Raw genomic sequence first — 27374 nt, forward strand, 5'->3', positions numbered from 1 at the left:
GGCATGTTGTACCTCCACGAGAAAGTACTTGATTCAAGTTGTATAAGCTGCAGTAGACATTCGTTTGGAGTGTTCGTTTGTGGATTAGAGTGTACATCGGTATCATGAGGCGAATTAATTCCATGAATGTTGCCAAACTGTTAGGAAATGCCCTACCTGATTTTTTTTTTTTTTTTTTTTTGCGTCCAGCAGTACAAGACTTTCATCTCTAGAACAACAGGAACCTTCAAGTGAAAGTAATTCCCAACCATCTCCACCCAAAATGTGGAGAGCCAGTAAATTACAAAATATTGATCACATACTGAGGAACAATTATAAAGACTACAATCGTGGCTTCAACTCCTATAACAACCTTACGAGGCAGTATAAGTGCATTCGAAGTAAATCAGATTCCAAGGTAATAGTAAGTTTTATGACTAGCAAAATGCAAGATCGACTAAAGGTAAACAGGCTGTCTCAATTAAAAACTATAAAGGAGTATGTAATGTCACAATTAATAGAGCAAGAACACATGAATCTGCTGTTCATTATTGGCATCTGCAAATGTCACTAGAAGCCGATTAGCCGAGACAATCTCACATCTTCGATTGCCTTTATCAACAAACTTCAGGCTGAATATGGCATTTCTACCAGGCATATTACTACGTTCGTTACGTGTGAGGACTTAAAAATAATCATAGTATTTGTCAGAAGGCCAAATATGTAACAGACGGGAATGTGGACAAAGAAAACAGTGGAACAGTGACCAGTCTATTTAATTATGAAATAACTTCAGCACTATCCCACAGAGGAGAGAAACCTACATACAGCTGGTGTGTTGCAATCTGTGCGTAGCTCTACACACAGTTATACAATTGATGTGGCTTTATCAATGTGTGGCAGATTAGCTAACAAGCTTTATATCTGTTTTCAAAAAACACACAAGAAACCGTGGCCCGAATGTTTCCAAGAAACTTGAAGCAACATGTCCATGAAACATTTATGTGAAGCACGTAGAAGTGGCAAAACGGCAAAAAAGCATATGAAAAGTATTCTAACTACGGTCCTCGGTAAATATGTACGTGACGATGTGAAGAGCCTATTGCTGTGCGAATCCGGCCAAATCATAAAGATCGTACTCTGTTAGATGAAAGTTTTCCGAACAAGGATATTACGCTCATGATATTGCCACAGAGGCAACAAAATATTACCAACCTCTTGATATGTACTTCTTTAGATTGGATAAGCTCTGCATGAGAAGAATAGTTTATTTTGTAAGACTATAATGTGAAAAACCATAAATATAGTTACACGATCGTCATTTCATCATCATACTTTACTCTGTTCTATGCAATCAACTGTCTGCACTGAAGTACAAGCATGTTACAATATACTTGGCAAAAGGCAGGTTATAATATTGAGACTATCATCGTTTGAAAATGTGTGGTGTTTGAAATTAAATTGCTTGAATGCAAAAGTGCTGTTGAATGTAAAAAGTGGCTTTAGTCAAATGTGCATTTTGTTCTGTTGTACTTTACTTTGAACAATTTATTGAAATCCCATGCCTGCACTTTGAGGACTGAATAGCAGGACAACACTATCAGATCAGTGGAAAAGATTTGTTGTTCAGATATCGTAATTATTTTACGGAGAGGGAAATAGCACTCGGTCACAACATTGCAACTTGTGTGCTTTTGGTCCTATTATATCGATATTTTGTTTCTTCTCCTTACTGGTTCCTTTCCAAGACCTCGAATATTCAAATGTCTCGTGGTATAACACTTACTTTTGCATGCGAATGGCTTATTCCACTGTTTGGGATGAGCTATTTATATTCTAAGCACATTTTTGTGTGGTTCTGAGCGTTCGAGGTCACGCATATCCCTTGTTAGTAGTTACTGATTACAGAATTTATTCTGTCCTATGTAGTATTGTAAAACTGAGCCTGGAATGTTAATGCGCATGTGTAAAAAGTTAAATGTAAGTCGTGCATTTGTCACTTCGGGTGAATTTGAGTCTCCAGTGAACTTCTGGTTGGATGAACTCGATATAATGCGAACTTACAGTCATGAGCAAAACTTAATATCCACAAAATATCAAACATTAGATGAATTATTTTAATAGTAACTACCATGTGCTGGCTGTATGAATAGGTCAAAGGATGCTTTCAACAATTTTAGACATTGTGATGCGAACTTAACCGCAACTCTTTACTTCGCTTGACAGGTGCCCGGAAACACACACACATGACCCATAACTTCTGTTCACGCTACTCCATGTCTGTTAGTATACCAGTAGAGGATACTGGTGATCCGTTGCACTCATCACTAGAGGCAGACGCGCTGAGTGTCGTTATGGGAAAGGCTGCGATACGAAGTGTGATTTGCGTATCAAAGGGTCATTTTCCACTTTCGAAAGCTACCGGTACAGTCCGCAGCAAGCAACATGAGCATGTAAGTTAATTGTGAAACTACGCCTAACAGCGCAGGGAATCAACATAACGTCTAAGTGGCACAAATCACGCCAGGAGAAACCTCGGCATCATCCCCTGCACACTTATTTTGGAGGAAAAGACTTCGTCGTTTCACAATAAATTTACATGCTTATGTTGCTTTTTTTTGCTGCGGACTGTAGAAGAAAAAAATATATTGTGCATAGTGAACGCTGGAATGTGTACAACAGTTCGATAGGATCGACGTACATGTCAATTGAGAAATAATTGATCTGCTACTCAGTTGGTTACTAGTTTGGTAGTGTTCTTGGTGAAATGTGCCCCAGAACTATTTCAGAGTGACTGAATAGTGATAGGTTGTATATCAAATACCAGTGAAATGATTCCTCGCGTATGGTCGTGCTCGATTCCAGTGATGAAGGCTACAAGAGACATTGTTCAATATGATCTTAGATGAATTACGATTTTGCGCGACAGCTGATTGTGAATACTAAATGACGTGAAGAAAATGAAAAGCACAATATCATACAGCAAATCCGTAGTTGTAACAGTATTGGGATCCTTAATTTGTTAGATTCTGGAGCATAATGAAGATAGAGGAGCACAACTGCACATTATCATTTACTGGAAAATATTCTGTCGAAATCCTGAGACTATATGTTCATCATTTTGATGTTAGAGTGGGTCCTGACTTTATGTACATGGATGGCAATGCACGACCACGCACAACGCACATGTTACAGAGATACTGAAAAGTAAGAATATTGATTATCCAGCATGTTCTCTAGATCTTAATACTAACGAACATGCCTAGGATTCTCTGGGAAAAAGAGTTATAGACTTTGAAACCTCCAGGCTTTCAAAACTTCTTTGAAGAATGGGACATACCCCAAACTCCCATGAACACTCATCGACAGTGCAGAATCCGAGGTGACCATATACCTTACTGATATATCAAAACTACACTTATACCTTACTGATATATCAAAACTTTCATATTACATCCTTTCTCCGTATTCCTTTGCATCTTTTCCGGTTTATCGTGTTTCTTGTATGGCTGCAAATCTCAACATTCTTTTTACTAAAGTGGGCTAGTACATGTACTGTTTACTTGATATACTCGGATGTTTCCAAAAATTATTCCTCGGGTTTTTTTCAGTAATTGTCAAAAGTATTTAAGCTATAGAGAGTGATCCTTAAGGGAACAAGGATTAGAAATTTATATGTCAACCCTACCGAGAGGACTAAAATATTGCGCAATTCTGTTTAGTAGTTCGTGCAGTGAAATGAAGCTCGTATCGCGGTAGTATAGCTCGTGTGTGTGTGTGTGTGTGTGTGTGTGTGTGTGTGTGTGTGTGTGTGTGCGATTGAAATGAACAGTGACCCTGAATCAAATCCAATTTCTCGTTGTAGACATGTACGGAAAATCGTTAAGGATTACGTAAAGTCTGTGACAGCAATGAGTTACTATATCGGATTTATGATGGATCAGTGTTTCAATGAGATCGGAATCTGGCAATGAATTTAACCCTAACAAATCCTTTGTCTTTCTGATAACAGAAAAGGGTTAAGGTGTATATATAATTTGAATCTATTTCATACTTTTAACTCAGGCCCAGACAAATCGGGGGGCTTATTTATTGCTAATGGACTGTTCGATTACTTCTCGTAGAATTCAGGCTCACTCAGCAAAAAGTTCCCCACATAATGAAAATCTCAACATGACTAGAATCGCGTCAGTGTGTTCTACATTAACAGCACTATAGAAAATAGCACTGGTGTGCAGAAAGTTTTATCTATCCAGGCGGATATTGTAATGAACAGACCAAATGGAGAAAACTGAGTGGCATTACCAAGGATCACAGTCACGTTAGAAATTAGTAATTCTTTATTGTAAAGTGATGTTTATACTGGCTTTAGACAGTGGTGTCATCTGTTGTCATGTATTCCGATATAAAATTGTCATCGCAATAAATCGCTAGTTTCCTTTAGTGCTATCTCTGCTCGTCTAAATAGCGCAAATGTTCACATTTTCTGCGAGATAACCCTATCCATTCCATTATACACGTTGTCTTGTATCAGTGACGGACAAGTTGCAAAATGTCTGAGAGCTTGTGGAACAGTAAGCATTTTTCTGACGTGATTCACGGTTGGTAAAACCTGAGGAGCATCATATACCGTGAATTTAACCTGTTCGTTGATCCGAGCAGTAAGACATCCATTCCATAACTCATCGACAGATTTCAACAACTTTCCAATATTTCACGAACGATTCAAGGCTTTGGTGGTGATTACCCAAAATGAATTGATGGAATTGTTAATGTGAGTTCAGTATATTTTGATGTGTTGTGTTTATAACGTATTTTATTCTGGATACCTGATTTGCTTCATATTCATTATGAACTTCATATCACACGTGCAGATTTTGAAGGAGTGAAATAACTTTTTATTATGTAGAACAATTTCTTCGTATATCAAACCATGAAAGATTAAGAGATACTGTAATATGCACACGCCCTGTCATTTTGTAAACTACGGTCTTAGAGTAATATCAAGAAATGTTGCGAAGTAGAAGCAAACGTGTAATATTCATGGAAAAATATTTAAGTATTAATGAATGTTATAGACATTCGCTAATAGAAAATAAAGCTATTGAATATTGAAAGGATTTTTGTAAAGGAGGAAACAAAAGTATTATTTGAGTATAAGGAGTTTTAATAAAGGAGAACTGCAAACAATTCTTTATAGTCATATAATCATCAAGAAGGCATGTTTTAAAGATGTAGTGATCCTCTTGACGTTTTCAAAATAAACGGTTCGTTACTAACGATTCATATTAACCTTTTAGTGTTATTTTATCTTTGATGATACATTATTGACATTCTGACGAGATGTATATGTTAAATATGTAGCTAATTTGTAATGAACATATAATTAACGATTTTTCTTTTCTTTTACAGGTAAGAAGTACCAACATTGCATTCTGGTGGTAAGTACATTCACAATGCACAGATTGAGTGTAATGCCTGATGAACGAGCGATTGATCGTTTGTTACTGGCACCTAATAAAATATCCACCAGGGGAAACAGTAAGTTTATTAGTCAAATTCATAATTTGGTTAAAATTATGCCCAGGTTTGTTTGAATAGTATCTACAGTAATTTTACTAATTTTGTTGTTAAAACAAACCTGGTAGAAAATAACCAATCTAAATTTTATGGCTGATTACGATGTGCTTTTGGGGAAATTTACAAAGATAGAAATACGAACTAAAATTCAATATGGTATATTCCATTATTAGTTGTAATTGATGTTGATATTCTGGGCAGAATACAAAAGTCCGAATGTACTGTAGATCACTGGATCACGAGAGTGTGGTCTTGGTCTCCAAATAAATTTTCAACTGGTATTCTATATATGTAGATTAATCTCTTAGATTTCTTACTAGAAAGTCACCGGAGTACTAAACCTAATTCAGTATTTCGTTACTAATGAAATTAAAATGCCTCATTTTTATCCAAACCAATTAACTTTTATACACACAAGAATATCAAAAAGGTGAAGTAGTAATAGCTACAGTGTTCTTACTGGAAAATAAACCATAAATGGGTTATGGTTCTTAAAACTAAACTTACGATGTCACCAGATCAATATCTAAATCATTCGAAGAAAAAAAATCTATTGAAAAGATGCACATATCAATGTTACTTTGCAGTTTCTCGTAATTAATATTTGATTCTAACCAGTTCTCACAATATAACAATATATCCAATTGCCAATAAAAGATCATAACAAGCAAAATTGCAAAATCTATATTTTTCAAATACTACTACTTCGTTAGTTTATTTCTTTAATTACAAATTTTGAATGCAGTTAATCCTACAGTTTAATTCTGAACTCATTACAGTTTATATTTAAGTTATTAATTCACTATTAATGGAACTAATATTTTTCGATAAATACTCCAACGTATTTATTGAATTCTATCTAGTTAAATATTTTGTCAAGTTACTGAAGCCCTTGGGATATTCGAGAACTGCAACAATGACAATCTTCACAAAGAATGTGTAGATATAGTTGCTATTAGTTAATTGACTAATATGAAACTAGAAAGCAACTAATACATACAGTTAAACTGAATAATGGGTACAGTATAACTTACCAGAGAATTCTCTGAATATAGAAATCCGAAAGCCGTAGCCGAAAATCTAAATTACAGGCGCTCCACATCCTATTACATTACATACTTGAATAAAATTTACTTCTTTAATTTGCATGAATAAGAGTTTAGATAAGTATGGATCATCGTCAGATAACAGTATTGTGTATTAAAAATTTCGTTACTTTATAGTCCTATATATATCTATCGTTAGAAGATTTTGAGTTTATCTTGTAATTATGAGGCATATGATTATCTAGTATCGATAGATCTATAAGTTTTCTTTGAATATTAAATATTTTTCTCGTTTTTGTAATGGAGATTGTATCCTAAATTCATTTTCAATCAACCCAAATATCCCACTTGAATTTATGACAGGTAGTCAATTGGTCGATTTATGAATAACTGATAACAATTTAGACCTAGGATTTTCATATATTCAAACCATAAAGCCTAAATGAATTTAGCTAACAAGTCTGAAATGAAGGGAAATAATCAGATGTGCAATAAATCAAGTTTTGCGCAAATTTCTCTTAACATAATTTAGACAACTCTAATATCCTTTTATGATTTTTATTGTAGAAACTCATTTGCGAAGTTGTTATATATCAATTACGAAATCGGAATTTAGTTTCGACTTTTAAAGGGGAATTGAACCTGCTCTTTTCCTGTTATGGTCACAATAAATTATGAATGTTAACCTAGTCAGTCAATATACTATCATTAAAGTTACTATTTTGTTTTGTAAGTGCCGGTGTGTCCTACGAGTTATGGAGTGTTGATTTTCCGAAGTTTCTATAGTGTTTCTTCAGAAATGCAAACAGCTCTAGTTCTTTCTTGATCTAATAGAGGTATATTGTAGAAATCAATTTGGCGTTATTACCTAAAACACTTTTAAGTTACCTTACATGCAGAAGAATTCGTTATTATCTGTGGTAAAACCAAAGCCATAAACAATATATATAAAACCCATTCTGACAAGTTTAATACTCTGTTCTTAAATGGAAATCAGACTGAATAGAGTTTGTAATAAGATAGCAATTAATCTCAGCTGGTGAAGTTCATTCTTCTGATACGAAATCTTTCGTAGCTTTAGCGGATTCGCCCAGTGAACTGATTTTTTGTTCTGATCTAATGTATTAACAATGATGAGAAAGTCTATATTCGCATCGTATTCTTTAATCGAAATAAATGAAACCTCAGTTGCTCTTGATTCATTAAGTGGACTCATGATTTCTAATTATGGTAGATTTGATTAATAATATAGTTTTCTATTACCCTTCCTATTTCTAAGCGGTAGTCTGTACTCTGTAAATATAACGAAAATAACATTGTTTTGATACAAAATTAAACGTAAATCTCGATGGAAAAATAAATCCTGATACACGTTGATGCTAGTGGTCTATTGTTCCACGCTTAGTTGCATGCATGGGGAGCATGCCCGCGACTGTTCGGCCTATTTAATGGACGGGTTCCGCAAGAATGTAATGCACCCCGCCCGTGGTTCCTCAATACGCTATTGATTGCTCGTGCACAAGTGCACCGTCAGAATTTGTCCCCTAATTCTGACTCGCCGAAGCGATGTTACCCCCATTCTCTGAGGTTGTGGGATACGCCCACTGCGCGGCCAGACCGAAGTCCTAAGTGCCTGCCAGTATACCTACTGGTTGAGGCAGACTACCATGCTCTGCAGGCATGGCGCCCGAGCGTTATAAGGCAAGCTCACCTCCCGCCCGTGTTCACCGTTACCCAGATTCCTGGGATTGGCTCCCACAAGCTACCGAATCCCACGGTATGACCACAGCCCGGCAGAGTCCAACCCAACCCGGGGCCCCAGGCAACGCCCGAGGAGGTTTGTTCAATCCCGGCCCTGCCTATCGTTCAACTGGCAACCGCTTTGTCGTGTAGAGGTACTACGCACACGTCGAGATACTCCCGTATCTCATCCCGGACCCAATGGTACGAGTCACCATTTGAGTTTGGTGCCGGGCCATGTCCCACGGAGATTCCTCCCTTTAGCAGGATCAGAACCGTTACCCAGATTCTTGGGATTGGACCCTCCCCACCACCGTTTCGTCTCCCCGCTGGCTGGAATCCGACATTCCCCCCGGTAGGGTCGTCCAAACAATACAGGACTTCCTCTAATCACGGTAGAGGTTCACCGTACATTACCAGAGCCAATGACTGATGTAGACCGTTTGCTCAAAGGCAGACATTGTCATTTGGGAGCCGTGTCTCCCATGGTAGACCCGCCCAAACAATACGGGACTACCTATCTTTTAAGTGTTTAGGTACCACGTACACTTTGTAGCTAAGCTACTTTTCCGAAACCCAATGGTACGTGTAAAACACCATTAGAAGGGACACCCACACCCTTCCTCGGTAGGGCCGTTCAATCAATACGGAACTACCTCTGATTACGGTAGAGGTACACCGTACATTACCAGACCCAATGGCTGATGTAGACTGTCTACCTTTAAAGACAATGGCCATTTGGAAGCGGCGGCTCCCCTGGTAGGGTTTTCGCTCCTGCACCCAGCTCACACTAATGGAATGAAGTAGTGACCCACTTCCTCAGCGCTCCTGAGGTACGAGTATGCGTTAGGATACTAGGTATCCCATCCCAGACCCAAGAGAACGCGTTACAATCTTTGAGGGAAGTACCTACATCATCCTCCCGGTAGAGCGCTGGATCCGCCCACACCCTTGGACACACCAGCTACCTACTCTTTTTAGCGTGTTGGGGTACCACGCAGCCTTCTCCTGGATCCAAGGGCACGGCCTAGTTGCCCATTTCGAGGATACCCGAAGGCTTACCCCCGCCTGTAGGTACGGCAGTCGAAACTACCTACCCCACTGAGGACGTGATGGGGTCACACGTACCCTCCCAGATCCAATGGCACGAGTTAGTCGCCCATTTCAGAGGATGCCCCCCAGGCTCACCTCCGCCGGTAGGTTGTTGACACCAATGCACTCCCTGCCATATGGCAGTTAAAGTACCGGCAGCAAGCTAGGCAGCAGTGTCACCTTATCTCCCCCGTGTAGCAACCGCTCCCGGAAAAGAATGCGAGAGCAGGCAAAACAGGGGGCCCCTCCCCCTTTCTCAGCACGGGCTTGGGACCGGCCACGGCGGGGTTGTACCTGATACAGATGGTATGACCCAACAGGGTTTGATTTCTAGATTCTTATTTAGCAAATTGCATCAGCATCTTTATTGTCTCACAAAATTGCTCGGCCGTGGTAAAAGATTTATATTTACAGTTAATCTGCCTAGTGGCGAATTTTTGTTGATTTTAACGAAATTGTAATTTATCTCAGGATAAATTAGAAAATATAAACAGTTTTTAAAAGTCAAAAGCGTTAAAAAATATCCACACCTGGCTAAGCTTGTGATACATTCTTCGAATAAAAATCATTGACTGTTCGTTGCCGTACAAATAACTCCGAATATGCATTTGTATATTTACTTAGTTTTACCGAAAAATGTACTCATAGTTAAAGACCGGTTTCAACAGGGGTGTATATATTTTTATATCTGCAGTCTTTATTTCGCATAGCAGGTGAAAGACCTTTAATTTTTTCTCCAGATAATTTTATATTTGTACTTTTGATTTTATTAAAACAATTTAGTTTTAAAAATGTTCTAAATCAAGAACAAGAAACTGGGTTCTTATAAACCAAATTATCTTTAGTTAATATTAGCTATTATTACACATTTCCTTCCATTTCTACCTTCTCTTACGCACTGATTGCTTTTTCTTTCTCATACACAAGAACAATATGTATCTTCCACAATTAACTGAGCTTACCCGATCTTTATAAAACTTGCTATGGAGATAGTCTTGATGGTGATAACACTTCTCCATAGGCCCGTACAAGCTAAAAAAATCAGGAGGAGGGATTAGATAAAATTGACGCTCGGCAAGGAAGCTATAGTGAATATCAAGAAAGTTAATCTTCTTGACCCCCGAGGATAGGAAGGTCATACCATAATCAGGAAGACGTATTATCTGGTGATTTAAACATTGTTTTTACAAAAACTGTATCGAAAGGTCTAAACGGCAGAACGTAAATTGAAGATTCCACCTTGTTTATCACTTAGTATTTCATTGAAGATTCAAAACTGCTTAGTGAACAAATTTAAGAGAAGCAAAGCAAAGCCACTGAAAAGCAAAGAAATTTACTGCAAAAGCGATTGAGATGAAAATGCCCAATGAGAAATGTATATGCATGTTCTTATTTCATTGTTTTAAATGCATGCATATAACCAGGAATATCAAAAATCGTACCAGCAGTAGACTGACGATCAAGCGCATTAAAAATGAGTTGAATTCGGTAATGTATGTGCCGAAACTAATTCTTACAAATTAAACACAGAATTTACCTTATGAATTATCATCTTTATAATGAAAAAGAATTATGCGAGTTGTCGAATATCCTTGCAGAATTAAAAGTTCAGGTGAACAAATTTAAAGAGAACGCAACATTGGGAGAACAAAGTTAGATATCCAGAGGTTAACACTGAAATAATTGTGGATTACAAATATCTAGCATTTCATGTAAAATGGGTAATGCCATTGTAGTATGTCAGTTTCACATGATATAACAATTGTAGCGGTAGTGGTCATGTTTTTCTTCAATTACCAATTTTAATTTGTCTACAGGAATGCAGTATAGAAATAAAAATGTATGGACAAATATAAAGTTCAGTAGTTACTACTGACCCAGTAACATATAGTATAACTCAGCATACAATTAGTAATTAGTATTTTGCCGTGTATATTAAAGTTATTATTCGATACGTATCCCACCGCTGCCACCAAAATAAGTTGCGGCTATGCGATGTGTAATTCACAGGACTGCCGTTGAATTATGTAACGGGCGAGACCTTAATATTCACAGGTTTGTTAAATTTGTGGTGGCAATACTTGAAATTGCGCAACACATTCCATTATCGTCATTTAGTTATGTGGTTAATGAAGAGTTGATCCACAACAATGTCACTAAACTGGGTAGTGGATATGGATTACTTGATATTAGAATAGTTTTTCACTTGTATAACTCGGATTATGTATATCAGTTCTTAAGAGATGTTCGCCAAATTCTTCGCAGCAGGTGAACTCGTATTGATAACTTGAATATGAGTGTTTTGGAGAGCGAAGCATCTAACGAAAGTAAAACTGAAGCCCGAGCACCATAAGAACCCCGGCTCCATCAAGAAGTTTACTATGAATCTCACGAGATGCCAATTAGGTATCAAAGACCTGAACTTTTTACCAGGTAGTTTTCGAAAAAATCTAAAATTTGGCGAAGTTTTATAATGACAAGTATCTCAATAACGCTGAAAGATTGATGTAGTGCGGGGAAATTGTGTTAGTTAGATAAGCTAAAGTATGTCCAACTGCCCAGGACTGGTAATATTTCCTGGTGAAACTGTAGGTAACTAGGATCCGTCAAAAGGTGTTGAGGCAGCACGCATGACCGAAGTAACGTGTCACATAAAGATACCGGCCTAAACATAAATACGAAATTCTTCGTAGCTTTTTATACATGGAATGTGAATTATCTTCTAATAACTGGTTATTCCTTCGCAAGCATAGTAAAAATCGCAGATGACACAAATTGCTAATCATTTGTGGTATACTGCTAAAACCAACCGACAAAATGCTTTCTATCATACATAATCACGCGGCAAAAGGAAATTCCGGATTTCGAAAAAAGCTGGAGTTTAGAAAATTTCGGAATCCGGATTCCGGAAGATTTTGTCCATCCCTAGTTAATAGGAACTTATTTAGTAATATGGAAAGATAAACTGTTTGTATATTAATGACTACTTCAGAAAGAGAAGTGCCTTTTAGGTTTACCACTTGGCATCATTGATACTAATTTATTGCCATGGAAAATCTACTAATCTTAGAAGTAGATTTTCAACTAAATACATTAAAAATTATTTGTATTAACAATTTCATAGAAAGAGTTTAGAAATGCAATTGATGAAGTGTGAAGCTTTTTTAAAAATTTTTCATTAAAGAGACTAGAATTGGTCTATTTGCAGGAACCCACCATGATCTAGCTTGATTGCAACTTCAGAGTATAAATAAGGGGGAATTGGAGAGAGCTGAATTTTGTGAGAGAAGCGACGGGTCCTGTGCCTAATCTCTCAGTTAAAATCAAACATCAGTCTGTATTTATACACAAATGCTCATGGGGAGAATAAGGTTTATGCGATATATTATACTGGAAAGTAAAGAAATGCGTAAAATAAATAAAGAAATAAATTGACAAGAAACGGACATGAACGTGTTATCCGGAGATCCGAATCAAACCTAGTCCATTCGATAAAGATTTGTTCATGCACAAAAAGTTAGGTGCCATGGACAACGGAAGTTCCTGGATTAAGTTCCTGGGGCCCATTAACCCTGTTAGTATAAACGAAATCGTATACTTGCAGTGAAACAGCTATTGCATCAACACTGTTCATTGAAAAGACATGGTTTAAAGTTCATTCTCTTCAGCATGAACCAAGCTTTTCAAAGGTGCAATGTATTGGGGCACATAACGTACTTGAACAGGGAAAACTGGGAGAATGTCGGGAAAATTCCCTCCAGAAATCCCTTCCATCAATTTGGGTCCCTCTGGAGTGGCCTCGGGTAAAAGCACACAATCCAAGTGTATCTCGAAAAATACTATAGGGGTTAGGAAATTAGTGTACGAATTTTTGTATTGATAGACCGAATAGATATGAGGGAAAAGCTTGTATACAACACACATGTTAGCGTCGCGTGTCGTCATTCATCTCAGCAATTCCGAAAACTGGATTTGACTCTAGTATCAGTCCGGAGCTCCTTCGTGGATATATGGTTGGCGTAGAAGACCCCGGTTGGATTCCCGGCAGGAGCTTGTGGTTCGTATCCTCTGTTAGGCAGTTGTCCATGTCTCATGTAGGGTCGCTACCTAAAGGAACATTAGTCTCGAATTCAAAACCACTGATATGCGTGCGTCCTGGATATTTATTATCTTTTATGTATACATTTTTACCACCAGGGGGCGCGGTGGCTTAGTGGTAGAGCGTTCACCTCCGGTGTTTGGTTTTCGTGGTTCGACCCCAGCTCGCGCCGTGTGGACTTTGTGGTAGTTAAACACCGTGCTCGTGGGTTTTCTCGGGGTTCTCCCGTTTCCTCCACTTTCTTTATTCCACCATTTCATTCATTTTTCATTATCACCGTCTCCTTTAGCCTAACCGGCATAATCGTGAGACGTAAAACTTAATTTCATTTTTTTACCACCACCACCGTCCGAAATAAAAATCGATAAAAGTGTTTCGTATGGGATTAGATCTTTTGAAGAATATTATGTATACGTATACTAAAATATGGTGGCTCTAGGTCACCCCTTTTCTATGCGACAAGCTGATAGCAGACGCACACACATTGTTTTATTATTATTAAAAATTCGGCAGCGTTGTACTCTTATAAGATGTGACTAATTTAGTAGTACTAGCAATGTGTTCTTACTTAGCATTGACCGAAAAGTATGCAACCTGCAACGTTAAAATAGTGTGAGTTATCTAACTTAAAGGCGTTGCTAATCCTCACGCCCTTGATGCGACCGGTCCCGTGTTCGATTCCAGGTGGGGACACTCGGTCGAAAAAGTGCAAAGCTGTTTCAGGCCAGCCCTCCTGAGTGAGGTTTTTCCGTAGTTTTCCTCATTCACATCAGGCAAATGCCGGAGTGATACCTAACTTACAGGTCCCAGTTTGCTTCCTTCCTTTTCGCATCTTTTCTTCCTTCCTTTCCCCGGATAGTGTGACCACCGAGGAACGTCATTCCTCATACGTGACGGACTAAATGGCCATTGATGTCGAAAGCCTAGAAATCTAAATCCTAAGTTAAAGACGTCTGACCACTATGTCTATATTTTTTGAACCTCCAAATCGTGTCAGCTCCTAATTGGGAGTCGAAAATCGGCAATGGGCTTCATACCCAATTAGATCTTATGAAAATCTATGTACTTAATTCGATGACTCCTTTCTATGCGAAAATCTGATACATACGCATTCAGACACATTCTTTTAACATTAGTAAGGATTAGTTGCTTACTTCTGTTTGACCACCCCCCTCATATTTAGAGTAATAATTTAATATCTACTCATTTATTATATTAAGGCCAATTACTGGGTAAACTTCCACGACTCAAGTTTCTTTCTCGCTTCAATATTACATTATTCTAACTAGCACAAGTGCCTCTTCTTCGGATTGGGAGAATAAGATGTGATTAACCCCTCGAATCCCAGCCGTGTAGATAGAGTGCAGAACTTCACAACCATGCTAAGCGAAGAGCATTAAGCAACAAACAATGCAAGCAAATCATCAACCATTTGTTCCTAATACCAGAATGGTTTTAAAATTATTGCAGTTAACATTTGAGTCTCCTGTAGTCTAGTAGTTAGAGCATTGGACTCACTGGAATACAACTGACGAACTATAACCAAGGGCGCCGATTCTCTGTAAATTTGGGGGGGGGGGGCACTCAGACGCAGAAGGTATACATATGAAGATGTTAAGACAAATTGCATTCAAATTATGCCAAATATTACATATTCATAAATACAATAGGGGGCCCACATGAGCTTTGGAGGGGCCCAGGACCCCGGCCCCCAGGATCGGCGCCCTTGACTATAACCCTCTCTTTCCTCAATATTCTAGAGCAGTCTCATAAATAGCAGGGGTTCGTACTCTCAGCAATAAATGGCATAACGATCGTGCTTTGCTTAGTGCTTGCTAAGGTCACGTGCTCTAATGATGTCATAGCAACACGTAGACTTCGATCCTCCCTGATCAGAATTATTCGTATTTCCTCTAGAGCCGTTGGAATCAGCTACGTTGCAGGTCGTACGTAGTGGTAGGGAAGAATGTAGGTTCTACTACGTACGGGGGCCATACGTAGTGGTAGTCAAGCGGTTAATATAAAAGCGGAAATTTCAGTGTTATTGAATTGTGTCCCCCTTTCATCCCTTAGAAACATAACTTTCGAAAACTCCCAAACATGTGTTCAGTTTTTTTATTATTTATTTATTTATTTATTGAGAGATTGTGTTCAGAATTTCACAGCTCCAACTTTAGCTGAATAAAGAAAGAGTAATTTTTCGGAAATTCCTTCCATTTCCTTTTAGGAGTTTAATTTTCGATAACTCAAAAACATGTATTCCCTTGTCAACTTAAGCAAATACTCTACACTGGACACGCTCTGAATAAAGAAAGAGTAATATGATTTTTACAGAAATTCCTTCCATTTCCTTTTAGGAGTGGAATTTTCGATGATGCAGAAGCATGTATTTCCTTATTATCAATTAAGAGTTTATATTGAACCTCCTCCAGCTTAAGCAAATCATCACATTGGTCATTTAATTAAAAAGAAAATGAAAACTTCATTATCATAGAATTTCTGAAAACGATAACACTAATTTTTAAGTTAGGATTTATATACGCATTTCATACTTCCAGCTTAAACGATCCTCTCACTTAAATGATCCTGCACTTTCTCAATAAACAAAGCAAAATTTCAAAATTTTAGAATTGGTCCGCGTTTCCCTTGAAAAGAGGAATTGTAGAAAACGCTAAAAACACGTTCCTCTTTATTTTAAATTAAGAATCTACAGAATTTCACATATGAAATTTAAAAGAATCCTCACATTTGGCACTTTCTCAATAAATAAAGGAGAATACGGCTATTATAGAAACAGTCTCCTTTTACTTTCAAGAGTGGAACTTTTGGAAACAGCGAAACACACACAAATAGGAGTCTTTTAATTAAGGGTTCATATGCTGAGTTTCATCTCTAACACCAGAAACTCGTGAGACCCAATTCTTTGCAGAAAATTAACCCCCCTTTACCCCCTCATAAGATGCATGTTTCAAAACATCCTTCCTCCGGCGTAAATTGAATATTCTGCCGAAATTTCATTTCTACCTATAGTGGTGTGTAGTCTGGGTGATGATGAATGAGTCACCTCTACTCTCTTATATAAGTAATAGTACAGATTAGAATTTTCAGTTTTGGTTTTAGATTATTTTTTTAAAGGAAATTTCGTATATTCTTTAAATATAATTCTGGAATATTACTAATGTATATGGGAGGAAATGTCCAAAGACATAGCAATTGATAGAGCTCATTAAGTAGACAAAATGATCTGAAAATGAAATGAAATTTTTAGTTTTACGTCCCACGATTATGCTGGTTAAGCTAAAGGAGACGGTGATAATGAGCATTGAATGAAATAGTGGAATGAACAAAGTGGGAGGAAACGGGAGAACTTCGAGAAAACACACGAGCACGGTGTTTGTCCATCGCAAAGTCCACACGGCGCAAGCTGGGATCGAACCAGGGACCCCAAGCACCGGAGGTGAACGCTCTACCACTGAGCCACCGCGTCCCGACAAAATGATATGGTGAGTGTAAATACTTACGTGTAGTTTTCCTGAAAATCGAGGGAAACGAATTTTCGTAAATCCCAAAAATTGATGCTGTAACGTAAACACGCTACCTATTAAGTTGAAACTACAGGGTGTGTGACCCAAAAGCCTGGACGGAGCCAAATATTTTACGAACTGTGTATGGGTGAGATCTGAAGTCAAATGCCATCAATATTGTGAAGGCACCTGATTGCCCCCGGAAACTCCTTTAGTTATTATTTGAGAGCCGTATGTGAAGCCATATCACATCACCATCTTCCACGACATCCAAGAAGGTCTGAAGATCGTCGCACGCAACAGGGGCACTGTGTTCGATTTACTTCTAAAAATAACTGTCTTCTCGCATTTTTCAGTGCTTTTCACCCTTAGCCTAATGTAGGCTCTTTCTCACATTTTATAATCCTTGTGTTTAATTTATGCATTCCTAAGCTTAACCTGGTATAACTTAAGTTGTATGGGAGACCTATCAGCGTTCATTCCTTACCACCCCCTTCGTTTTAGTCTCTTCTGAGCTACAAAAGCTGACATCTTCGCTCTGCACAATAGTACGGGGAGGGAAAAATGTTACATATCCATGCCATATACCAAATGATACCCTTTTTCAACGAGAAGTCGAATGTTGCAGTTTATATATAATATGTAATAGTTAACACTGGAATTTCGTAATTGAAAAAGCTGAGTTGAGTTGATTTTAAGTTTAACGTCCCTTTCAGCAGCGAGGCTATATGAGACGATACTTACTGACTAACGTGGAATCCGAACCACATGAGCTCCCGCCGGCAATCGAACCCGGGTATTCCACACCAAATGCGCGTACGCTGACCGCTTAGCCACGAATGAGCTCAATTGGAAAAGCATTGGAACCATTCATTTCATGTAGGAGTTTTACCCTTTCCATCCGGAAGACAAAAAATCTTAAGAACTATGTGATGGATCACGACCAAGTTTAATCAAAGTGTAGAAGGAACCAATATTTAGACCGGTAATTACAGAAATCAGTCATTTCCGATTTTTACATTAATCACTATAGAGAAAAATCAGTAATACAGAAAAATACGTTTTCTGAAGTATATTAAGTATCTCAAGAATACATTTCATCTCTCACCTTATTTCTGTACTAAAACCAGAAATGGTAAAAATCCATTACAACGTTCGATTTCAAATATTAATGTACTTAGAACAAAAACGATAAGAGATTGTGAAAAGTTTCTTTAAATCGATTTAGTGTTCTAAGAGTAGGTAGCATCTTTACTCTTAACCCCCGTATTCAAACCGGAAGTGACATATAAAAACCACTTCTGGTTTTAACGTTGATCACCATAAAATAAAAACCGCAAAAGATAAGAAGAAACTGTGTTCTGTAATCAATTAATTGTCTCAATAATATATTTCATCTCTGATATAATTTGTTTACGAAAACCGGTTCCGTTTCTAACGTTGGTCATCCAAGTAAGAACGGTAACACAGCAAGAAGCGATATTTTGCAATCAATCAAGTGTCTCAAGAATATATTCTTGCTCCACTCTAATATCTCTATTGAAACCGGAAGTAACAAAGTCAACCACTTCCGGTTTTAACAGACCAGTATAGAGTAAAAATGATAATAGGTAGCGAGAAGTTTTTTTTTTCTATCGAATAACCGTCTCAAGAATGCATTTCACTTTCAATCTTAACTTTGTACTAAAATCAGTGTACTAGAAAACCACTACAATTTCCGGTTTCAATGTGTGTGCGTATAAAGCAAAAATGATTAGATAAAAGAAACAGTTTATTGAAATTGCTTTAGCGTTGTAAATATATAGAAGGTCGTTTCATGTCCATGGTAACGAAGTTTGAACTCACCTCACCGTAAGAAAACCGTGACGCCACCAGCGATTGTGTTCCACGTAATAACCCTGTCTTGCAGCAATGGCCCTGCAGCGGTGGATTTAGGAGTCCATTTCAGAAGACTGCGTTGAACAACAAACACTTTGGTCCAAATGATCCCATTCCTCCTGACAAGCTTTCCAGAAACCCTTAATTGTGTGGGGACGTCTGCTTCCTAAAGCTTGTTTCCACAATGGAAACCCACAAAAACCCATGGGAGAGGCATCGGAGGATTTAACAGGGATGTCTGCAAAAGTGATAGCGTGAATGCCCGTTTCACGTGCCATCCGATGCATGTGCCTGATTTTCTTATTTATTTTTATTTCAGGTTTCTCATCTGGTAAATGGTTTGGAAGGAGTAATGAGAAAAAAGATGATTCAAGTGCTGAAAAGTTTGTCTCGCAGCAGCTGCGTCAAGCTGAAACGTCTTAAGGAGACGACTATAGAAAAGAAGACCGGGAAGGATATGTAAGTATATCTTTGTTTTTTTTTTCTTTCTTTCTTCACTAGCATATGTTACATAGTGTTATGACTAGGGCTAATATATGTCAAAATGTATATCTGAAATATATTTCTAGATTTAGTAAAATGTAGAGCCTCTCTGTTTCAAGTGTCCCCTGCTGGTGCTGCTATGGATGTGTTTTTCCCTTACCTCCCTCGAAAGAGGAGGGACAAGTTGCTGTGATCGAGGTCTTTCATTAGTTGGATGCGGACAGGATTGCCCATGGAATTATTTCATGGGCTTCGCTGTGTTCTGTCTTGTTAGCCATTCTAAGCAGCCTACAGTCTTCACTCGCCAAGACCAAACAACTGAATGACAAATTGGCAACACAACCGAGGTCTTTCACTTCTTTCCTCAAACCAAAGGTAAAGTTTCCTTCTTAAGTCTGTGGCTATTTGAGAATGCATTAGAGCTAACGCGACCAAGGTGGCTATTTGGTAACTTTACTTTTGCCAGAGTTATAAAATCATACTTTGAGCCAGTCAGGGTTTCCAGGTCTTTCTTGCTAAAATCCCCTTGCCTGGCAACATATCTTTCGTTTTTTCCCTTCCTTTTGACATCTTTTAAACAGCAGACGGTCTATTCCGAAACGCACCAAATACGCTCGAGCTGACGTTTTCTCCGCGTTCTTATTGCTTTCGCGTTTGTGACTAGCCATCCACATTTAAATACATGCTCAGCGTATTCCAAGCGTACGCATGAGCAATGAAAACGCGTTGCGATCGCTTCAAATAGCCGCTCTGTAAGAGTTTGGCGGGGCCGAAGTATGTTTCATATATTTCCCGAGGGCACACTTGAAATAGAAAGACTACCTACCTAAACGTAGGATGGTTTTAGCTTCTAGTGTGATTTTATTCGTCTACACCAGGGGTTCTCAGCGTGGGCATTAACGCTCCCCAGGGGGCGTTCTGCTTTCCAAAAGTAGGCACTGAAACAAAAAGGAGCGATAGACTATTAAGGAAGCGTTTGGTGGAAGGAATGCAAGGGAAAAGAAGACTAATGTGAGACAAATTATAGAAACAAAATTTCTTTTCACTAGTAGCTTTTGAAATTCGGCACACATTGGTCCGATAGTCCAGTTCCTTCCACAGACTTTTTAACATCTTAGATTCAATAAATACAACTTCTTGAATGCGTACTCGAAGTTCAAGTAAATTGTTAGGTAACAGTGATTGATACACTTGATTTTTAACATAATTTTAAAAAAATGCACGGGTGATATTTGGCGACGGGGGAGGAGGGAGCAAAACCCGATCCTTATGACGAGCTTGTCGTATAGGTTTCGTACAACGACCCCATTTTACCACATCTCCGTAACTAACTTCCGGTTTGTAATAAGCTTTTCGATTATGGCTGCTTATTGTAGTTGGTTATACGTGTATAAACCCTATATAGGAATAGGAATAATGGTTTGACAGTAAGTATGAAATCAAAACAATCTTTTATTCCTCTGCTAGATCCTAATTACATTTATGTGTTTCACCTCCTTCTTGCCCCCCATGTATAGCTTTTGCAATCGCCTAAGGGTCACGCCCCTAGGTTGAGAAACTCCGTTTTAGACACATGCTGTATTATGAGGTCTGTGAAAATTATGACTTTTAGTATTCCTGTGCGTCGTGCAACCGATAGGCCTAATAGCGAAAAGAATTTTTATACCATAAAATGTATTTTTTCTTTCTATTTAAACCAATATTTTAAGCTTCTAACGAATGTTACCGATTATTTTCTTTTAAACTTTAGTTTCCTGTTTTGCACTTGATTAACAAACAACAAAAGCACCATAATAATTAAAAACATGAACGTACATCATATTTATATTACACAGAATTTAGGTTTACCAAGAATTTACAAAAAATAATTACGCAACGCACTTACCGAAAAGGGAGCATTACCATCCGTAGGAAGAAAAATATTTTGGAATTGTGTATATAACTTACGATCATTTTTATTACATAGTGCTTCAATACATACACACCGTCTCGGTATGTTAATTATCACAACAGTATTGTCAGAGAGATAAAACACTTACTTTCTGCTATTGAGCTGGATTCGACAATTTGCTTATATTTTGAATGGTAATAGGCTGTAAGACGGGAATGATCCTTGGGCTGTAATGTCAAAAAAAGAAAAAAAATCACAGCTTGTGAACTGATGAATTATTATTATTATTATTATTAAATCTCTTGATATAATAAAGATATTCATGCTTATCCCAAAGTGCTAAATCAAAGTAGAGAAGGTAATGAACTTAGGTGGAATAATGTTAATATGATTCAGCAAAAGGAAAGAACTAGTGTTTAACTTTAAACAGCCTTGCAAGAAGACGTGGAAAGACATATCAGAACTATTTTTAAGTTTGACCAAAGGCAAACAACTTTGTAAATGAGAAACTCACAAAAACAATGTCATTAGTGACAAATATTTTCCTGGAAAGCAGAAAATCCACGAAAACAGGTGAAAGGCATTCCTTTCTCCACACCGAGTCAAATAGACTATTCATCACGGTATTCGTATCCGTTTTGTATTCACTTGTTTTTAGTGGTGCTACACTCAAAAGTACAGTATATATAAAAAAATAACTGTCTTGGAAAAATATCAAGGAACTGGCACAACAACATAGTTGCAGTTGTTCGTTGAAATGTAGCGTCGCTTTCTATATACACTGAGGCTATATGAAGTGTGGACCTACAGTTTAAAGTGCAATCCGGACTACTGTAATGTGTTCAGTGTTCTTGTACCGGAAATCGAAGCCAGGGCTCTGTGCACCAGTGGACGAGAGAGACAACTACATTATAGGATTGCAGTCTAATATACAAGGTTGAGCTGAAGCAGTCTGGTGTTTCCTCAGGAGAAAATCGTCTAATAATTATGGAGACCGATCGTCAGTGGTGGATCCTCCGAATAGTCATTCATCTGATATACTCGAGTATCTTGTAAGTAGAGTTAGGTATTTATTTTAACTCAATGAAATTCATACATCCAACCAGAGGAAAAAGTGGATCTAAAAAGGTAGGGGAACGAATGACCTCACGCCGTCCCCCGTGCCTATCTTTACCCAATGTAATTTTTAGGTAGTTGGGGGGACGCCATAGATATTTTTTGGAAGTGGACTAACGGCGTTTCTCCTCATTTTTACCCCTTGCATCCAATTCTATCAAGGTTTTCTTTTGTGACAGCTGAAGGCTTCACATATTTGCAATGGTGAAATGAATATGAAACTAAATTTTTAATTGTACATCCCATGGTTATGGCCTATAGACTAAAGGAGAAACTTGTAAGTTAATAGTGAACGTGTATTATTGTGGAAGATTTGATGGAATGAAAATGTAGGAGGGGACGGGAGAACCCCGAGAAAAGCCACATAGACTATGTTGCTCACCACAAATTCACGTGGCCAGGGATAGAACAACGAACCTTTCACATTGGAGGTGAGCAGTCTACAACAGTCACTGTGCCTCCCAAGTGCAGTTGTCTTTACTGTACTAAAACAATGTGATTACCTAATTGGCACATACACTGCTAAACATTTTTACTTTTGATTGTAAATCGAGATTCTCTCCAGTTCTAACGTTGCCAGTAATGACTGGATTCCATCTCCCTTAAAAGACAAGCAGGCTTGTTCAGAGGTCACTAATGTATCTTGTATGGCGATAGAAGGAAATTGACCACTCGGGAAAACGTCATACATTCAAAGTGAGCGGACGGCGAAAGTTAAATGTAGATATAAAAGGCATGATCATTAGAGCTCACTGAAGCGGTTGTTCAAGATGTGATCTCCGGCAAATTCTAGCCCATGTAATATATCAGGCTAGGCTAGAATTTTAAGAGAAATGCAGTGATGAAGTGTATGTTCCCATACGTTTATTTTGTAAGAGATAATGAAATGACATATTGGTATGAGTTCATTGGTTCCGAGATTTGTTAATAGCCTATCTTTTTGTACAAAACCTAATGTATGCTAGTGCATACTGTATAGGTGGCTGCATATGAAGGATTGTCTTTTAATTCGTTTCTTGTCTTGAATAATCCAATAGAGAAAACGTCATCCGTCTGCCATCAATTCCTTAAATTTTGTGATCGTCTCATCTCCTTTCATTATGCTTTACAAGTATAAAATGGCAACATAGGTTTCACCATTGTTTCTCTTAAAATTCTAGCCCAGTCTGATATATTACATGATAACCTCTTCCTATTTAAAACAATTGAGCGAGATACAAGATGAACTACTTCAAAATGGCGGCCATGATAAGCCTACCTCCATAGATCTCTACTTTCTCTCGGTGTCCATTAATGCGTTTATGGATGGAAGCACTTTAAATTTTGCTCACGGTCGTTTCTTGATATTCCCCACTTCGCTGCCAAGTTTGGTCAGAAAAGTCTATTTCGACATCTCTAGGTTTACTTCGTAGTGGTTTGCGATCATAATGACAGTGTAGTCCATAATTAAAATATAGCATTTTATTAGTACGCCATAAATTATAGTCTGTTTTTTTTTAAAGTAACGATGAATTTGAGAGAGATTCTAAACGAAGAGTTATATCAACTTGAAATGCATTGTATTGCATTTGTTGTATTATACTATGTAGCTCCAACATTGCGAGACTTTTTTGTATGCGAATAAAAAATATTCTCTAATTTCCTAGCGAATTTCTTGATCTGACTTCAGTGGTATACAATCTGTGCGAAAAAAAAGTACATAATCTACATGTAGAATGTTTCATTTGTCAATGATTGTATGAGTATCATTCTTCACTTAAAACTTTCCAGCTCTAAGATTTGTACAGGAGGGCACGGTGAGCTTGCTTCTGGTGCATTGGGACGCTGGTTCGATCCTCGGTCAAGTAAGTTTGTTGTGGACAACATTATGTCCGTAGGTTTTCTCGTAGTATTTCAGTTTCCTCCGAGGGCCACGGTGGCACAGTGGTAGAGCGTTCACCTCTGGTGCTTGAGGTCCCGGGTTTGATCCCAGCCCCCGCCAAGTGAACTTTGTGGTGGACAAACACCGTGTGCGTGGGTTTTCTCGGGGTTCTCCCGTTTCCTCCCACTTTCTTCATTCCACCATTTTTTCATTCTTTACTCATCATCACCGTCTCCTTTAGCTTCACCGGCATAATCGTGGGACGTAAAACAAATATTTCATTTAATTTTCCGTTTCCTTCGACATTATCATTCCACCAATTCTTCCTTCATTCACTTGCATTAGTTATCACTCTCTCCTAGAATAAAGAACATAATCGTGGGACCTTACACTGAAAGATTTCATTGCATTTTCATTTTAAGATTTGAAACATATTGTGTTGTAATTCTTGTACCTTAAATTTTTGACAGTGACATACAATTCTTGAACTTCATGTCTCAAGTAAGCCCAGTAACGTCCAAACACGCTTGCGGCCGTTTCCAGTAGTCGCAAATAGCATGTTGACGCTCTTCGTTTGGGTTGTTGTCCACCACGATACGAATTCTCTCTTTAAGTCATAAGCTTTTTGAGCATATAACTTAACCTCACCTACAATTAAAAGTCGAATGACTGCAAACCTTTAGACACTTCTATCAATTCATACCAAATTGTTCGTTCAGATTCTCATCTGAAGGGCGAAATGAGAAGAAAAAAAAACACGCAAAATATGATGCGGTAATACTGAAAATGCGTGTGCAGCAACTGGCCGTTGTTAATGGTATTAGGTGATCATATGTAGTACGTTAGGCGGGGTAGACGGAGGCGTGTGTTGAAGCGGGCAGACGGTAGTGTTGCAGAATGGAAGACCTCTAAGTGCGCAGTTAGTTGGCGCAAGTGTACTAGAACCCAGTGACTTAAGATACAAAGAGGAACAGTTCTCAAGGTGATAACTGTATAGAACTCAGGACATAAGGATCGGCAAGAGTAATAGTGGACGGGAGAGTAGCCTCAGTGATAAGGATCACGAAGGATTAAAAAGGATTGTCGTCATAGGGTGAATGCTGAAAAAGAGAACATGGAACTTAATCAGCTTGTGGAACAGCCTATATAGTCCGACGCAAATTGCATACCCTGAACATCTACTGCACGGTCGGGTTGCAACTTCGGGACCGGCAGCGCTTAATGCGAATAAAACCGTACAGGGAATGTGCAAATTGACCGCCGATTGTTAGAACTTGATACGATTAGTTATCTTTCACCTTATTTCCACAAGGAATGATTATGTATGGCGGACGTCGAAAGAAGCTTACGTACAGAAGAAGGTAAACACTTCCATCGTATGGTCCAAATGTTTTCGGCCAACGGTTCAATTTTTGAAGGTGCTAATGCTTCAATTTACCCTACCTCAATTCACTGAATTCAATAGAGGAGCTACACCACCTCTATTGGCTCACTGCTTTCCCAGACCTCAGCATTATTGAACATGTTATTAGTCATGTAGCCTAAAACAGATATTCTTCTCCATCTTCAGTGACCAAAATAAGTGCAGAACTGGATGAGGACTAGCACAATATTACTCTGGAAACCATTAATGACATACATACCTCCATTCAAAGATGAACTAAAGCTGCTATAGATGCTAATGATAATCTTACGCCACACTGAGCATCAGGCTTTCTTCCATAAAATGTTCGGGCGGAGGGACAAAATCAAAATGTAAGAGAGCTGCACTGGGATGTTATTTGCTAATTGACATACAACAATAACATCTAATCGCAATTCTGCGGCATGAAAGGGGTAGACTGAAAAAGTTTTACGTCCCACGGTTATGCCGGTTAGGCTAAAGGAGATGGTGATGATGAGAGATGAGTGAAATGGTGGAATGAAGAAAGTGGGAGAACCCCGAGAAAACCCACGAGCACGGTGTTTGTCCACCACAAAGTTCACTTGGCGGGGGCTGGGATCGTACCCGGGACCCCAAGCACCAGAGGTGAGCGCTCTACCACTGAGCCACCGCGCCCCCCCAGGGGTAGACTGATTTAGGGGGCTTTTGTTCCCGAAAGTATGTCTGGAAGCAAGATTACTAAGCAGGTAAAATTGATTTTCTTAAATACAAACTTATTATTTGCTTATCAAAGCGATATATTTTTATTTAAAAAACTGAATATTTGTGACAGTTTCGCCAACTAACTTTTTGGCTTCATCAGACGCTATGAGATACAAGAGTAATGAGGAAATTGTATATTTCTCCTGTATGTTAATAGTGTCTGATGAAGCCAAAGAGTTAGTTGGCGAAACTGTCACAAACATTTAATTTTTTAAAATGAAAATATATTGTTTTGATCAGCAAATAATAAGTTTGTACTTAATTATATACAAGCAGAGCTTCTAATTATGGACTCTCTTAAAGTGTTTCAGTTAGTTTAATAACCATCTATATGTGTACATCATCTGAATTACAAATGTTGGCATTTACTCCCCGCTGGTCTAATGGCTAGTACGTGTGCCTTTGGTGGAAGATCACAAAAAATTAATTTCACAATCATTCACTTTAATTAATCATCCGTCTCCTTTAGGCTAAACGGTATGATTGTGGGACGTTATTATTATTTACAAATGTTGACAATATTCTTGAGTACACATTTGCGCTCTTGCCGAAGAAGAATGAACTTATTAATAGAGGCACGAGTTTTTCGCAATGCGCGATAAAACGAAATGCGTCAGAGTTAAGTAATTTTCAGTTTCTTGGCGTTTTATGATATTGTTATGTGCATTTTCATTAATTTTCCTTGTGCGATAAAACGCGAAATTAGAAGTTTTGCGCGAAATTTCTAACAATACGCGAAATAACGTGAAATTTTGAAAACGCCAGTTTCATTAATTTAAAAACGCCAGTTTTCCACTGACGGAACGGTAGAACATAGCATGAACGGTGCATTTTGAGTGATTCTTACACGGCTATAGTGAACATGTTGCAGGGACTCTGGTAAAAAAAAGTAAAGCACACTTACATTTGTTACCAAGTGAAAAGAGGGCTAATGTTGAA

General features: G+C 38.1%; 1 protein-coding gene across 13 annotated transcripts in view; it reads left to right on the forward strand.

Moving 5' to 3' along the window:
- LOC145694742 (uncharacterized) overlaps positions 1-27374 on the forward strand; it is a 753582-nt gene that overhangs the window by 658223 nt on the left and 67985 nt on the right. For 9 of the 13 annotated variants that reach the window (XR_014133041.1, XM_081771342.1, XM_081771336.1 and 6 more), the window contains one exon: positions 19258-19397. Coding sequence is in view for 12 of the 13 variants with exons in the window: in XM_081771342.1 (XP_081627468.1) it covers positions 19258-19397 (140 nt within the window). In the remaining variant the exon portion in view is untranslated. Of the gene's footprint in view, positions 1-5391; positions 5421-19257; positions 19398-21930; positions 22365-27374 lie in introns of those variants that run through there. The other 4 variants (XM_081771340.1, XM_081771343.1, XM_081771338.1 and 1 more) reach the window with 2 other exon arrangements.

The sequence above is a fragment of the Thermobia domestica genome, chromosome 9 (genome assembly GCF_964235325.1).
Source record: "Thermobia domestica chromosome 9, izTheDome1.hap1.1, whole genome shotgun sequence".
Taxonomy (NCBI): Eukaryota; Metazoa; Arthropoda; class Insecta; order Zygentoma; family Lepismatidae; genus Thermobia; species Thermobia domestica.